This window comes from Sebastes umbrosus, chromosome 6 (assembly GCF_015220745.1).
Source record: "Sebastes umbrosus isolate fSebUmb1 chromosome 6, fSebUmb1.pri, whole genome shotgun sequence".
In the NCBI taxonomy this organism is placed as follows: Eukaryota; Metazoa; Chordata; class Actinopteri; order Perciformes; family Sebastidae; genus Sebastes; species Sebastes umbrosus.
The window spans coordinates 33222848-33240524 of record NC_051274.1 but is presented as its reverse complement, the minus strand read 5'-3'; the positions used below and the strand labels follow the sequence as shown (position 1 = coordinate 33240524).

At 43.2% G+C, this 17677-nt stretch overlaps 1 protein-coding gene across 4 annotated transcripts in view; it reads right to left on the bottom strand.

The window, feature by feature from the left end:
• kazna (kazrin, periplakin interacting protein a) overlaps positions 1-17677 on the bottom strand; it is a 237370-nt gene that overhangs the window by 151012 nt on the left and 68681 nt on the right. For all 4 annotated transcript variants that reach the window (XM_037772428.1, XM_037772425.1, XM_037772427.1 and 1 more), the window contains exon 4: positions 12255-12441. In XM_037772428.1, coding sequence (XP_037628356.1) covers positions 12255-12441 — 187 coding nt within the window. The remainder of the gene's footprint in view (positions 1-12254; positions 12442-17677) is intronic.

The window sequence follows — 17677 nt, the reverse complement described above, 5'->3', positions numbered from 1 at the left end:
TTGGCATTCCTCAATCGTGAACGTATCCAGACTCAAAACCATCAACAAGATTTAAGGGCGTCATTCCAGGCAGCATGTCAAGTACAAATGGTGGGAGGTGGAGGGGAGTGTTTAATACTTGAGTAGCTGCGTTAGTGTCTGCTGTACATGAGTACCTCCACACTCCCACTGATCCTTGACTTTAAACATTCAACGTCATTGGTTTTAGCCCAAGAACATAACATCCTGTGCCCTTTTCAAAGAGCGATGTAGCAATTTCAAGGCAACGTCTTGCAAAAAAATGTTTGAAACACTCTCGCAGCTCCCTTGACTGGTCCTCGTGAGCTGGTGGAAGCGGTTTGACACACAAGTTAGAGGCTTTACAGAATCACTGATCCGAGATCCCGCTCTATTTGTCAGCTCCTAAACGGTCGCAGTGGGATGTGTGCAAAGAAGAAATCCGACCTAGGACCAGTACATATGTCTGAAAATGCTCAGAGGCACCTCTGCAGAGCTATGCAGTAATTCTATTCGGCCATACTTACACCCAAAATACCCGTATCAGCTTGGGTTGCACACATCATGTACCCCGGAGCTAGGATCTAAAATTAACACCATGTTGTACGAGTAGAAGATGAACATTGCTCTGCATTGAAATGTCATTCATGAAACTAGTGTTGTCAAAAATATCAAAGTATAGATACGTATTAGGGATGTTAATAGTTAACCGTTTAACCGTTAACCGCCATTAAGCATTGTAACCTATTAACGCTATCAGTTAAAACGGCTAAAAGAAATGTTAATAATAGTTAATTATTAATATTAATAATATTAATAAAGCTGAGCGGCTCAGAGGAGCGGCTCGTCACTTTAAGGAGAAAAGCTGGTCCACCTTAACAGCCCACCTGCAGGATACAGGAAGTTGACTCCGGTCTCTTGAGCTCGCTTGAGCGGAGGAGTTGTAGCATTTATTTACCGACAAATAAACTGTACACAAACTGCTACAGCTACAGAAATAAAGCCACCGACAAACCTCACACTCACCACTGCAACACACACACACGGTCTGTCGGTCACTCGTTAAAGTTACGCTGCGCTGACAGATTGTATGTATGTGTGCGGCGGCGTCGAACACGGAGCCTCCGGCAATGCTAGAGCTGCTAACGTAGCACAAACACACACATGGTTTGTCGGACACTCGCTAACGTTACGCCGGGCAGACACACAGCTGACAACCTGCTAAACTGAACTAAATGTGCGGTGGAGACTTTTACCGGGAAAGTGGCATCGTGGCTGCTAAGTTAACGCTCCCGGACGGTGAACTGGAGACAGTGAATGCAGCATCGTGGCTGCTACTCTCCTGACGGTGAACTGGAGACAGTGAACGCAGCATCGTGGCTGCTACTCTCCTGACGGTGAACTGGAGACAGTGAACGCAGCATCGTGGCTGCTACTCTCCTGACGGTGAACTGGAGACAGTGAACGCAGCATCCTGGCTGCTACTCTCCTGACGGTGAACTGGAGACAGTGAACGCAGCATCCTGGCTGCTACTCTCCTGACGGTGAACTGGAGACAGTGAACGCAGCATCCTGGCTGCTACTCTCCTGACGGTGAACTGGAGACAGTGAACGCAGCATCGTGGCTGCTACTCTCCTGACGGTGAACTGGAAACAGTGAACGCAGCATCGTGGCTGCTACTCTCCTGACGGTGAACTGGAGACTCGGGTTGTCTGTTGTGCTCCTACACTGCAGCCGGAGCACTGCTGCATGCGAGGCACTAATCTTGTCTGTTAACGATTAATAATTGTTAAGGGTTAATAATCTTTAACAAGGGTCGGTTATCTGTTCAGAATTTTTTTCAAAATTAGCATCCCTAATACATATCGATATTGAATATTTAAGCCTAACAATCAAATAAAGTCCTTTTTTGAAAACATAATACTACAAATACTTTCTGAACACCAATCCTCACGTCAATCTACCACTTCCAGAAATGTGAGATGAAGAGAGGAAATGTCCATTCATCATTGCCGCTGCCACGGACGATCGTCCGACTGCACCTCATTGTGAATAATTGCTGACAAAATCTTAGGAGGCCCCGCAGAGGACCCTCCCCCCCCTCCCGGGTCCCCGTCACATCACATCATTCAGAAACCACTGGGGGGCTCCGTGCCTGACGAGCACACGCTTTCCTCATCTCCTATCTCGGCCTATTAGGAGCCATTCTCTGGGGCGACAGAGCAGACCTATCAGCCTCCACTGTGCACATTTCTACACCAGACTCCCATCCCATGTAATTGCAGTGTGGACTTGGCTGGATCCAGCTGCCTTAATTTCTCATTTCATGTCATTTATGATCACTGGATCACTGGCAACAATACAATGATTCTCGTGCACATTATCTGGAGGAACAAGTTAGTTGTGATATGTTTGAGCCGGGCCCGGTGGCAAATATATCAAATGAAGGCCATCTAGAGACTAATGGGAGGTCTTAGTGGATGCAGTATAAAAACAATGATGCCCACCACCCACCATCACCCGCTAATGAAGCTTTCCATCAAACTAATGAGAGTTTTAATCATTGTTCACAGTAGTCTATCCACATGGTGCACAATCCATTACGCCGGACTGTCACCTTCATGGAGCTATAGAATAATCCGGATCCTCTCTGAAATGTCTTTCTGTTGGAAAAGTACAATTCACGCTCCCCTCTTTCTTTCTCGCCCTCTACTTCCACAGTTTTGCATGACACAGCTCAGCATTTGCACTTCATGGCATCTGAATATGCGCAATGTCACCGGTTACACTCGCTCACGCCATCTGCCGCTGTGCGTGAGAGTGCTGTTAGCATCAGTTTTCAGGAAAAGGCAGGGCTGAAGGACAGAGGGCAACGCTCATTTACATACCCGAGAGCAACCCGAACTCATTAATGCATACTGTGACCAACCCAAAACATCAAATATGCACTACAGACCTGACCTACCCCAATGCTACGAAGGGCATCAAATTGTCTATTCAGGTAGAGAATAAATATGTGTGGTAGTGGAGGAGCGAGTTAATTAGAGTTATAATGTCAAATAAAGCCACTGCTAGTGTGTCAAGGCCTGCTGATAGCAGATGACTGTCTGGAAAACACTTTCCTCCTCCGCTCAAGAACTTACGACAAGGCCACAAAGAGGCGTGTGCGTGTGTCTGTTTGTGTGTGTGTGTGTGTGTGTGTGTGTGTGTGTGGCAGCGCTATGAATACACACCCAGAATATGGTGAACATACGCATAAGAGGCAGCACGTGATGTTTTAACTTTATACTACGTTGTAATCAATCTAATTCACAAAGTTCCCTCAGTCGCTTGATGACTACATGTGTATGTAAATGAATGACCTTTAAGCATATGGTTACAGACTAACATCACTCATCATTAACATGCTTTATAGACAAGTAATTACTTCCTTCAACCACATGTTCGGGTTTCAGCCTTATTAATTATACCGACACGGGTCGTTCCGTTTGAAATACAACCTCACGTGGGTGGTGTGATCCTTCTAAACTTGGAATTCATTAGGAAAGTTGCTGCAGTCGACGCCAGCAGAGGAGCTCTAGTGAAGTTTGCCAAAGGCGGCTGTGGCGTTTCCAATTTTCGTTGCACTTTTGAGGACCGCTTTGATGAGTAACCATCTGTTGGGTAACTTTGTCAAATAAATGTCCATAAAACGTGCTATAAACATGAAACCTGAGGAGGACTATCATTTTGACTCACACAAGCCATTAAGTTTCTCATTGCCGTAGACAGAGAGGAACTCAAAAAGCCATCTCCATCTACAAAAAAAAAACACTAATGAGATTTGGTGCCGTTTTCACAGCTTGAGGTAATTCATTGCAGTTCTTTTTATGACTGCACTACCCCTGTTACATCTTTCCTGTCTTTTTGTTTCTTTGTTTTTCACTCACCCAGCTGGCGTTCTACACCGAATGCCTCTCTGAGTGACGGCAGCTTTACACCTATCCCTCTTCATCAAATCAGTGAAAGGGGGAGTGTGAAAGGGTATGTTGCAAAATGTCAGGTTTTCCAGGCGTCGTCTGATCAGACAAAAGACAGCCGGAAATGCAATTCGTGGCAAAACCTGTAATCTATGTGAGGACATTCTACACTCGGATGACTCTGCTGGGATTTTTTTGACAGGACCGCAACTTAACAATAAAAGAAGACAATGATATTTTTTTTCCCCCTCGGTGATTGATGCAGCAGAGGCAGTGATCAAATGTTCAGTGCTTTGGCATCTGGAGATGTGTTCAGAAATTTAAGCAAACAAAATAAAACAAAGCATATAAAAGAAAACGCACAGATTGGATTCCAAAAATGTGGCCCTGTGTTTTCATGCATTACATATTTGAGGTAGTCACATTCATAATCAGTTATATTTATAGTAGATGTTTGTTTCAAATGCTATAAATAACTGAATAATATATACTGAAATAATGATGATTTATTCAATGCAATATATGTGGCTATTGATATGTGCAGTATAATATAAAAGCACTCAAATCGTACTCTTACCAAGAAAGCAGTGACATTTGAAGCAATGCTGGAAAAGAATCCATGCTAAAGACCCCTTTTTGCATACATTACCCTAATTGAAGAGGGTAGAACATTATGTGAAAGCCTGTTGACATTTTCAAATGGCTGAGATATAAAAGCGTCTTCCCAAATTATGCAAATCTTGTCTTTATTTCCTATATTCAAGCTGGGAATCAACGGTGAGTCTGAAACAGTTGTGCCTTTGAGGAGAGACAATCTGCATTTGTATTTATTTTATATTGACTTGGAAATTAAATGTAAAAACAATTTAGCAGATACATAAACAGCGCTGGGAAGACAGATCTACGTGTTGAAGAAACTAGATGTGGAACAAAAATGATCGCAGCATGTTCCATGTACAGTAGCCGTTAGTGAGAGCTGTATATATATATACATATATATATATACACATATATATATATATATATATATATATATATATAGGTGATTGTTAAAGTAGGAATTAGGAGTCCATGTCACATGTGTGGGTGTATGCACGTGTGCATGCTGCACTCTGCAGGAGTACAAATGTCCAAGCTCTTCTCGCTGTTAATGAAGCATTCACGGTGCGAGTAGTGTCTCTCTAATATACTGACAATTCCATGTTAACGCTGTGCACAGAATGATGGGAGCCACATAAAAATTGTAATCACAGTAATTTCCCTGAAACGCCCAACTGCATTTAACCCATCCTAGTAGCAGGAGCAGTAGGCAGCTTTTTCTGACCAATTAGAGAGCAGTTTCTTTGCTCACCAAACTTTTGGTCCGCTTGTAAATGATGCTGTGTGAACACAAGACAAACTCGAGGCAATATGCAACATGGTAACAATTTGGTCCCTGATTTGGACCAGAGCAAACAAACTACAGGTCTAAAAACGCCCTTAGCCAAGGGCAACCCCATCAGTGCCCAGGAGGTGAACTGGCACCTCTCCAGCTACCAGTCTTGGTCCATGCGGGGAGTTGAACTAGCATTCTCTTTGTTTTCCGTATTGTACCAAAAACGTAACGAAACGTGACCCAAAAACCGAGGTACGTACCTAACCGAACTGTCAATTTTGTGTACCGTTACACCCCTATTTCTAGGCAACAACAACAGTTACAGCTGTTATCTCATTGGATGTGCTTTGAAAGGTCAGCGTCAATAATTTGAGCACAGCGCTCAGTGGCAATTTGGAGCGGTGCGTCAAGCCTAGGGTAGCACTTCCGCCTTGTCAAGCGGAGTCGCTCTCCCCGTAGGGAAACAACGGCACAGCCAGCGCAGAGAGATTTTATCGCTGATCATGTGTGGGTGGATTTAGATGCCAGTGGGTTCTGCCACACAGCTGGTGAAGAAAAGCTTAGCCTCTCGCTTTCGCTTTCAAAGTCCTGCTGTATTGATGAATGGCCGGCCATCGACCTGGAGGCTGCAGGTGGGGGCCGTTCTGAGAGAGGCGTGAGCTGTCCTACTTTAAGGTGCTCGTGAAATAGAGGTTAAACCACATAATAACACCCACTACGACATGCTGTGCAGATGCTGGTCTAGAGAACGGGCACGTTTTTTCATTCCAATTCGAGCCTTGGCTAATAGTATTAAAGCATGAGTAGTCTTGTCATGTCTACTTCAACTCTAATGGAGCTACTTTTAAAGCAAATAGCCTCCCGATATTCTTAATTCTGTTTAATATCTAATGTCAATGGCCAGGGAGGCTTTTCGTGAACAGAATTACAGAACACCACCAATATAGCCTCAGTAGCATTTTAACATGCAGAGTTTGTCTGCTCATTAATGATGTATAGAGACAGCAAATCCTCCATGCTAAATGATATAATAGGCCTAACTCATTCTTGATCTTCTGGATAACCCCCTCCTTGAAGATTAATATATTTTTCGTATTTTTAATTATCGCGAGGATAAAATCTGTGTTTAACTCAAATGATTACCCAGACATGGTGTAAAACGTTCTGATGAGGTTCAGATAGAAACGCATGCCCTTTGTGTTTAGGCGGTAATGTACCGAATGCTTGAACAAACCACGCCGGGCTCAAACACTCTCAACTACAAGAATGGCTGAGTCATTAAACGTAATAGAGCTGACCTTCTCCTCTCATAACCTTTGGATGCTGAATAAACAAACATTATCATCCCTCAAGAGAGGTGGTAAGAATACAATCAGCTGCAGAAAAATACCCAATGCTTTATCCAAAAACAGTATCAGCATATTTTCACACTCGGACACAAATAAACTCAAAGTCAGTGACATTCAGCTAAGTGTGGGAGAGCAGTAGTGCTAAACAAGGTTGCTAAACACTAGAAAATATATCAAGTAGGTCAATTTACACTGCTTGCTTCAACTTGTCACCGTTTCTCTGGGGAAAAGAATCCAAAAGAGTAGCTGACCAAAAGGTTTTACAACTTCTGAAAGCTGTCTAAAGCATTAGTTGTATGCAAAATTTAGCACAAGTAAACATGTAACCACCATGTCCTGGTTTGAATCCAGCGAGGGATCTGTGTTGCATGCAGTGGGCAACCTCCGGGTCTGAAAAGTGAAGCCTTAAACTTGCATTCTTTCTAACAGCCAGCAGGGGGCGACTCCTCTGGTTGCAAAAAGAAGTCTGATTGTATAGAAGTCTATGAGAAAATGAGCCTACTTCTCTCTTGATTTATTACCTCAGTAAACATTGTAAACATGAGTTTATGGTCTCAGTCGCTAGTTTCAAGTCTTCTTCAATACAGCATGATGTTCATTTAGTAAATTATGGTCCCATTTAGAGTCAGATAGACCATAAAGCAGGGGATGCTTTAGGGCGGAGCTACCTTGTAATTGGCATCTTACAACTTTAACCCTTTCACAGCGTGTTTTCAGTTCATGAAAGTTAATTGTAACATTTTGGTCGTCTAAAAATGTCTTATTCAGCATTTGGTTGTGCTTTACTCCATCCTCTCGTGTCTCGTTCTGGTTGTAAAAAAACAAGATGGTGACGGCCAAAATGCCAAATTCGAGGGATTCAAAACGGCAGTCCACAAACCAATGGGTGACATCACGGTGACTACATCCACTTCTTATATACAGTCTATAGTTGCATGTCATCCTTCTATCCTTCTCTCTCTGTTGTCACTTTACTATGAAACATAAAAAGGCACAAAACAATCCATGATGAGCCCTCAAGGATTATTCCCATTCAGCAGAGCTCTTTTCCATTATAAAGATTATTCCACATGTTTATATACTATGACTGTATAATAGACTGAAAGATCCTTTCGTTACAATTACATTAGACACATAGTTGTTTATTCGCTTTTTCTCTTGGTGAAGGATTTTATTTTGACGTAGCAGATCACTAATATGTGATGTGTCCTGATGACATCATTTCAAGTTGACACAGACACTATACGTACATAAGCCAACGTGCATACAGTTGGCATGAGTTAAATAGTTTACAGAAAACAGCAGTTGATATTGAGAAAGGACGTTGTTTCTGCAGAGAGCATTGGCTGGTTGAATCAGTGTTAATGCACAACAGTATGTCCTTATACAGGATAATTATACAGTGAAAGAATTCCACAACGCTGCCATTGTTTTGTCTGTATCAGGGCACCTTATAGGACAAGTAATAGGAAGGAAATAGTTCAGCCAAGGCAATGAAGATGGATGCTTTTACAGCATGATAAACTCAACTTTCATTGAAAAGAATAAGAACATGAACATTTAATTTGCATTTTAATGTATATTTAGCAGGGCTTAAAAGCAGTGACTACACTGCTGATCGTGTCATGACAACTGAGGCGTCTCCATGACAACAGAGTCCATTTAATACTGTACCTCTAATGCATGCATCCTGAGGAACGTCACCATCTCTCTCACTCCCGTTGATTTGCACCGCATACACCAAAGATTAAACCAACAGCACTGACGTCTGCTCCGTGTTGGTTGTGCCAGATCTAATCCAGGTAACCACAGTGGATCTAGCGTGCGTGATTGTGGTTTGACAATGTGAGTCACACACAAACTGGAGACTACAGATGGAGTTTTTTAACTCTATGAAATAGGCTGTAGGAAGCAGTTCATTCTAAATCTCACACAATTTGAATAAAAAGCTTCTTGTTCACGACAACCATTACTGAAAACTTTACCAAAGTAAAAATGAAAGACACCTCGAAAATACCTCTAGCAAAAAGAAATATATGGCGGCATTAGAATGGGCTTCTTCTCATTCACTCTTACAATTTCCAGAGACGAGCTGGACGTGACACTCTCTCCCATACACAAAGAGAAAATGAGAACGGCATGAATCGGGGCCACAGGCAGAAGTTGTGAGCCAGTTTTTATGGCTGCTCAGCATTTCTCTATATAAGCAGCCCCATAGCACCACAGCAAAAGCTAAATGTAGTCCATTTAAATCCAAGGGGAAGCTCGTGAACTACCACAGGAGGATACTAGTGAGTTCAGAGGATAGACAAGGTGGAAGATTGTTTGAGAGAGAACGAGATGTGGAAGCTGGATAGTGTGTGTTTTAGAAACTACTGTGAGTATATACCTCTAATACATGAAGTACTCCCATTTATTCCTTAACTTTTGCATTCGCTGGGATGAATGTAACATGCAAATGAAAACCCCCCAGGCACTAGAAATGCAATTAAGGTAAGCTAGGCTGCTAGCAAGGTTAGTGCTGCTGGAAGTGAAGTGCCAGGTAGCACCCACAGCACACGCTTCCCTCAGGACAGCCACTCTGCCGGCTGCGCAATGAACCAGCGACCCTTCGCTCACACCTCCCCTTCCCAACACAGCCACTGGTGATAAATTACCTAATCCCCCTATCCCCAGCCGTTTCTATTATACACCCTGGGCTTGTAAAAAGAACAGCTAGCAGGAGAGAGAGGGGGTTGAAACAGACAGTGAGCGGTGGCGCTGGCGGTGGGTGTGAAGACAAGAAAAAAAAGACTTATTGACATAGACACAATGACAGTGGGAAGATATACGGGCCAAACAAAAGCAGGAATGAGCAACCACAATCTTCAGAATCAAAAGGACGTGTGTGTGTGTGTGTGTGTGTGTGTGTGTGTGTCATGTGCTATGTTGGAGAAAGAGCACTCAGAACCACTTAGCACTGCATTTCTACACAATTGTGTCTGACGAAATCCATCCTGGAGGTAGGTGTCAGCTCCTTAATGCGTATCATTACAGAAACATTTTAAGAATGGACCCGTTAGAAAGTGTTAATGTGGTATTTATAAGTAGGGTTGGGACGATTCACCTATCTCCCAATTCGATACTATCGCAATACTCGAGTGCCGATTCCATAAGTATTGCGATTCGATAGTACGGTTCATTGCGCTTTTTGTTCACTTTTTTAACACTAAACCATGGGAAAAGTTAAATCATACACTTTACTTTAGTTAATATCTAAATTATTCCAGTCAAAATGTTTGATTTTCAGCATGTATGTACTCAGAGATGTCCTGAAGTCAAATATATCAGTCATTGTCAGGAATTAATTATTACATTTTTCCAGCAAACCAAAAATCTAAGATTTCCCTCTCAAATTAGTGTTATTTTGTTTTTAATTTATAAGGGACATGTAATGTTTTCTGGTGAATATAATCCAATCAATCTGATTTCCATATATGTATTTTGTATATACATTTCCCTTTGTTAACACCTTATTTTGAAAACCGGACGTAGTCCCACGTGTCTACTTCCTCTAACTTCACCAAGTCCGTCTCTAGCTCTCCCGTCAGCTCCGTTCTCTTTATCCATCCATGGTCAGCTCCATCGGGGCCGTTTCAATGCATTTAACATAAATGTCAGTATCTGGGTGCTCTACAGTTGTAGCGTCGGCTACATTTGACCACGGAGATGAGAGCGAAGGCCGGCTCGACCGTATGTTACGGCGATACGATGACGTTTCCTGTCCGTGACAGAGTTAGCATGCAGCTTTAGCCGTGATGTCTAGCTCTGCTTTTCCTGTCAATGTGTGAAACCCAAAGTGTTTCCATCCTTTACTGGATGTGTAGTGTTTACCACGCTGGATTTAACATGTGAGGGTGCAGGTCGTATCCACGCTGACCCTCCGCGGTTTGTTTTGGTTGACGGATACGGAACGGATATGACGTCACGTTACTCAGACTACAACAATAAAAGCGGTAATTTCCTTCTACCTCCACATAGACTCACATGAAGCAAAGATATTGATTATGAGATTCAAAAAATCTATTTCAAAATCACGATACATAGGTGAATCGTTTTTTTTCCCACCCCTACTAAGCAATGTATTTCTAGACAATTATGTCTGATAAAATCCATCTGGAGAGAGAGATCAACAGATCGGTGTCAGTTCCTTAATGTGTATCATTACAGAAACATTATAAGAAGGAACCTGTTAGAAAGTGTTTTTTTCTGCAGTCTCTGTGATGTTATATTTATGTGAGTTTCATGAATCTCCTCTGTAGATGAACGTGATTCCACCATGTGAACATGCACACCTCGGGCATCGTTTCAGCTCAGCAGAGAAGCAGCTACAAGGGACAATGACATCAGTGCTCAAACCCTCCCAGAGGAATGCTTGTCGTCACTCACACTGGCGCACACACACACTGCTATGGGAACAGCAGGAGTGTGTGAGCGTGCATCGGGGTTAAAGGGATACCGCAAGGCACACACACACACACACACACACACACACATAAAGCAGAAAGAAATAACTGAAAAACAAAGCGACAGGGTCAGTCCATTGAAAACAATGCTGACACATGAATGAACTGTTCCTGACCAGCTGTGTAAGGCAGCCTGCCTTCACATTTTCCTCTTTAAAAAAAAACCACCACAGAGGTCAACTGAGGACTAAATGACTCTTTGTCATTGTAAAGGGAGAGTTAGCCAACACATTTTTCCTTGTGAATGAGAGAGAGAGAGAGGAAACACACAGCAGACCTTTTACTGAGCTTGATTTTCAGAAGTATCTGAGAGATATGTGGTTTCAAAGCAGATCCCCGACGCCAAGACGGAACGTATCCTGTCAGATGGGCTCGCTGTACCAGCTGACTGCTATGGAAACAGCGAGAGTGTGAGTGTGAGTGTGTGTGTGTGTGTGTGTGTGTGTGTTTGTGCCAGAAGCTGAAATGACATGACAGCATGGGCAGCACATACACCACCCATGCTTATGCATGTACACAAAACGCACATCTGTTACCTCTATGTATGTCAAACTCTGTGTAAAAAAAAAGTTGGAAAAGGGCAAACAGAGCAGCTGCAGCACACACACACACACGCACACGCACACACACACACACACACACACATTCTGCAGACTGGGCAGCCATTCAAACAGCTCTCGGTAACAGTAACCCACGGCAACCCTGAAACCAGCCCCCTTTTCCTTTGCTCCTCAAGAGACACAGATCCGTTGCCCAGTTAAGGGAGAGCAGAATGAACTAAGCAGACAGCAGAGTGGCCGAGAGTGAAAGGAGGCTGTAACTTTACCCACTCTGCCCTTACTGAAGTGCACCACCACCCCCCCACCCCAACCCTCTTAAAGCTTCAGGAGGTTAATTATTCAACATGAGAGGGGACACAAGAAACCCCTCACCTCTTTTGTTCAACTTCATCCACTCACTCACTCATCATGCAGAAACACACGTGCACACACAAGATTATACACAGAGCATCCTTCTCCACATGTTCCTGCTTCTCAACAACACACTCTCTCCGAGGGTCTCTCCTACCGTTGTGGTTGTGCTGCAGGGTCTCCAGCACGCTGGCAGAGTCGGTTGCCCCCAGCTCGGCCAGTCTGCGGCTGGTGGCGCTCAGCTCTGACCGCAGGTTGGTCACCTCCTGGCTGGCGGACTGGATGGCCCCATCGATGCGCTGAGCCAGCTGCTTGTTGTCATCCATCATTTTCAGGATTTTTGCCTGAGGAGGAGAGGGGAATCCAGACAAGGTGTCATGCTGACAAGTTGTACATCTCCTGTGAAGGAAGGTGTCCCCAAATAAATCCTTCCTCTTTCTCTGTCTGTTCTCCCTTTTAAAGCCAAGTTAAATCCTCAAAGCAGTTTGTCCTTTCCCCTTAAAGAGAGGCATCCAGCTCAGGGGGGATGTGTATCTGCCAGTGTGCGCTTTGGTGTGTGTGTGCTGTGAGTGTGTCAGTGTGCGAGCATGCCGGTGTGTGTGTGTGTGTGTGAGAGAGAGTTTGATAACAGCATGAGAGTGTGTGTGTGTGTATGTGTGTGTATGTGTGTTAGACAGCCAGCACTGCCCCTGTGAAATGTGCTCCCTGCAGCTGACTGTTGAAAGGACACAGAGCACTGAGATGACAAGCACCTTTTTAAATGGACTGTACCATTTGCACAGAAAGTGGAGGGGGGAGGAGGAGTGAGCGAGACCATATAAGCACATGGAAGTCAGAGGTCCTCAGCACAGCTGTCTTCAGGAGATAATGCTGTAAGGTTCAGGGTTTGTGTGTTGGACTGAACTTGACGCACAAAACATTCCACTAAGCCGGTGAAAGGTGAGTTCAGTAGAAACACTGCAGCTCTCTGTCTGTGCGCGCTGCGTGCTGCCTCCCTGCACGGACTCATGGACAAAGGGAAGGAAATCATTAGTTTGACAAAGAGGAAGTTGTGGGGAAAAAAAACAATAATAGTTATGCAGACAAAGTTTTCATCATGAGATATTCTCTCCTGCAGACCAAAACTTCCATTAAAACTTAGTTAGCCAAACAGAAACATTTGCTTGTTTCAGCCTCTCCAAAGTGAGGATCTGCTGCTTTTATAGGTTTCATACTGTGTAACTGGAAGTTCTTTTGGTTCTGGATGGATAAAACAAGCAGTTTGTTCCCTGTGGGCTCTGGGAAATTATGCTATTTTCTAACATTATGGACTAAACGAACATCAAAAAAATAAAAAATCCATCAAAAGATTAATAGATAATGAACATAGTTGTTAGTTTCAGTCCTGAGTATAATGATCAAAACCAAAAGGATGGTAATTATACTAATAATGTTCGGGTAGATTTTAGTCTGGATTTTAATTGAGCTTTATTTATTTATCAGTCTAATTATTTATTGCATTTTACCATTTTATTCTGGCTTTTAACTGAGCTTTATTTGTTTATTTATCAGTCTAATTATTTATTGCATTTTACCTTTTTATTCTGGCTTTTAACTGAGCTTTATTTGTTTATTTATCAGTCTAATTATTTATTGCATTTTACCTTTTTATTCTGGCTTTTAACTAAGCTTTATTTATTTATCTATTCATGTATTCTAGTCTGTTTTGTTGATTGTAAAGAGTTTTTATCCTGCCTCTGCCTCAGTAAATTGATGGGATTTAAGCTAGTTTTTCCATCAGCTCCTGTTTCTGTTTTTTATTGAATGCTGTTATTATTGATTTGCATGAAAAGTGCTTTACAAATTAAGTCTGACTGATTGATTGATTCAATTTGGATTTATTTTTACCTTGAAATTTAGCGGGGGAACTTGAGATTCAATCTGGGAACAGGGAGAATGACTTCCCCTATCACACTGATGAATTAAACCATTTTTCTAAACTTACAGATGATTGCCACATCTCAAAAAGTGTGCTCAACAATGTAACACAAATGTCTTTCAGTATATCTTATATCTAGCCCTTCCTGTTTTTCTTCCTATTTTCCTTTCTTTATATAGAAAGCAGCAGCAGCAGCCGACACAGTGACTGCCACTTGTTTACAGATCAGGCTAAATCATTCACAGCGAATGAAACATCAGGGCTTCTTTCTCCCCTTGGCAGCACCACCGACGGGGTACTGTTGGAAGAATCTGCAGTCAGGGAGTGAAAACTGTTGCTTTTATTGTAGTCGAAGCATTGCAAGACAATGACGTTCCAAATGTCAAATATAACCCAGAAATCAAATAAGAGGCAGATGGATACTAGAAGCTTAGAGGATAGAAAAAGCCTCACGATGAATCCAAAGTGGCTCAATACTGAGACTGCGGAGCTGACAGGGAATTAACATGTTTGTCAATAGGCATCAGATACCAACAGGGCTTAGAGGATTAAACTGACATTTCTTCTTGTGACTATACATGGATCTATATTTTGAGTCCTTTGAAATACCGCATATGATGCTTCATCTTAGTACTTTTATACATGGGTAAGTATGCAATATTGAACAAAGAGGCAATACTGAAAGCATGTTCCCTACAATGTTCCTGCATCTACACACTATCTTCAACCAAACTTAGAACAACATTGGTTATTTCACGTTAACGATTTCTGTATTTATTTATGTTTGTATTCATTTCTGTGTTTGCTCTTCTCTTCGACATGTGAATGGAGGTGCCGGGGATTGAACTGCCGACCTTCTGATTGGTGTTGTTGGTGGTGGGCAACCCGCTCTACTTCTCAGCCACACACCAAAGTTGCAATTCCACCTTTGACCACTACGAAAATTTACTTCAAAGCCTGCCGCTCTTCCTGGGGGCTTGGACATCCTGCACAAGCCCGCCAATTTTAAAAAGCCAAGCTAACATGCATCAATAGCTACCAAAAGTTTTTTATTCACGAACCATAAAAACGACGCCGTAAACTACATACACTACGCCGTACACTACGTTCCTCTGTTGAAGGTGATCTCACAGCAGTTTCACGCGGCATTGCTATGACGGTCAGCTACGAATCCCGCCTTCACTGAGAGGGTACTATCTGCAGTGGAAAACGAAACTGAGAAAAGTACCTTGTACCAAAAATGAGCTGAGTCGAGTCGAGTTATGAGCATTAAGAGAGCCAACCCGCACCGCCCGCACCGCCCGCACCGCCCGCACCGCCCGACCTGCAAAAATATGCATTAATCAACAACCCAAACCCGCAAACTGCCAACTTTATGCATTATAGTAGCACAGTGTGTGTGTGTGTGTTTCTGAGAGAGAGAGACAGAGAGAGGGCAGGAGAAGGTGGACTATTTCGCGCAATGTTTCTGTAAGTTATTAATAACTTACTCAGAACTCTGCTTCGTCACTTTTTGACCCGCCCGCCAAAACCCCTGATATTTTCTAGACAGCTCGGCCCGAACCGACCCGAACCGGCCCGACCAGCAGGTTGTGGGTCGACCCGCGTATCGCTGCTGGATACACAAAACTGCTACATCATTAATTGCTAGAGGAAAAAGTCTGTTCTTATGCTCTCAGTATCCGATCTCACAGCCCTGGGCTGACGTTTTGACAGTATGGACTCTTAATTGTTGGTTGTAAAAATAAGCACTTATAATTAACTACTCTGCGTAGTTGTCTTTGAGCTCCAGGGCTGAGGAAAAAACGGCCACCAGTTCCCGCCCAACGCCTCAACTCAATCCAGCATTTCTCAGCTATAAATCTGACATTTGGCTGTCAAAGCATGCCCACTCGCTCCGCAGTACAGCTGTGTTGTTATTGTTTCCCAGCGTTATGTGAGGTTAGACCCCCGACCCCATCCTGCATGTGGTAAGCACGGATCAGCCGCCGCACGCTGCACAAGGTATAGCGAGCAACTGCGGTGTACTCCCAGAAAAATGTGGCCGTTGCCTCAGGCACTCTGTGAGTGAGTGTGTGGGCTTAATATCGAAGTCTAACACTGTTGTCTCAAATTAAACCGTAAAACTGACCGTCCGCTACAGTATGCAAGCAAGGGGATGGGGAACAACACACACACACACATACACACCACCCGTTCATCCATCTGCCCAGACACAAGTCACCTCCTCCCGCTCAGTAAATGAACATCATGTTGTTATTTATAGACGACCCTGCTGCTGCACATGATACATTAGTCACAGGGGAGGGCAGGAACAGACATACTGTACACTCATTCACACACACAGACAAATACACTGGGGGACTAATAATCCCAAAGTCACTTGATGTTCATTAATGAAATTCATCTCTTGTCAGGTGTCATAAAAGTCTATTGGACCCTTCTGGGTAATTAAATGTTGTGGTATCTAAGTATGTGTGTGTTTCTCCTTCTATATATCTCCTATCCTTCCCTTATTCTGTTTGTCTTTTCTCAGAAGTATGTATCCTGTCAGTGAACCTGCATATGCGATATGATAAACATTTGCCTGGGGCTGCCCCCTAATGCTTTTTTTGGCTGTGTCATTGTACAGAGAGCAATGCAGGGGCAGCAGCATGGCAGGCTGGAAACTTTACAAACTTCTCAAAATGACGTCACCACCAAACTAACCGCGGTGGAGGTAGAGAAGTTATAATGGAAACAGACAGCAGCATGACGCCGGACAGCGTGAGACAGGGCAGTGCGGTTTCGAGTCTCAGCTTCAGTGATGACTGTCAGTGAAGTCAGCTAAACTACTTCTGAACTAGACAACGGTACAACCTCCTCTACTGCCGTCCGGCGTGATTGACTCCTCGGCTGACAGCGCTGTCAGCGGCCCGGCAGGAGAGACGCTCCGTGGTGCGCTAGGATTGTCGAAAATCTGATGCTTTTGCATCACAGATGATGAAGAAAGACATTGAAACGTGGGCCTTAGAGGTAAAACAATAGACTGTCATATTTGTAGGTAAGGTGTATTGAAGAAAAGACATCGGTAATAATGGTGAGTATTAGGGCTGTCAATTGATTAAAGTATTTAATCACGATTAATCGCAAACTAGTCGCACATTTTTTATCTGTTCAAAATGTACCTTAAAGGGAGATTCATCAAGTATTTAATACTCTTATCAACATGGGAGTGGACAAATATGCTACTTTATGCCAATGTATGTATATATTTATTATTGTAAATCAATTACCAACACAAAACAATGACAGATATTGTCCAGAAACCCTCACAGGTACTGCATTTAGCATAAAACAATATGCTCCAATCATAACATGGCAAACTGCAGCCCAACAGGCAACAACAGCTGTCAGTGTGTCAGTGTGCTGACTTGACTATGACTTGACCCCAAACTGCATGTGATTATCATAAAGTGGGCATGTCTGTAAAGGGGAGACTCGTGGGTACCCATAGAACCCATTTACATTCACACATCTGGAGGTCAGAGGTCAAGGGACCCCTTTGAAAATGACCATGACAGATTTTCCTCGCCAAAATTTAGCGCAAGTTTGGAGCGTTATTTAACCTCCTTTGCAACACACTACTGTAGTATGACATGGTTGGTACCGATGTATTCATT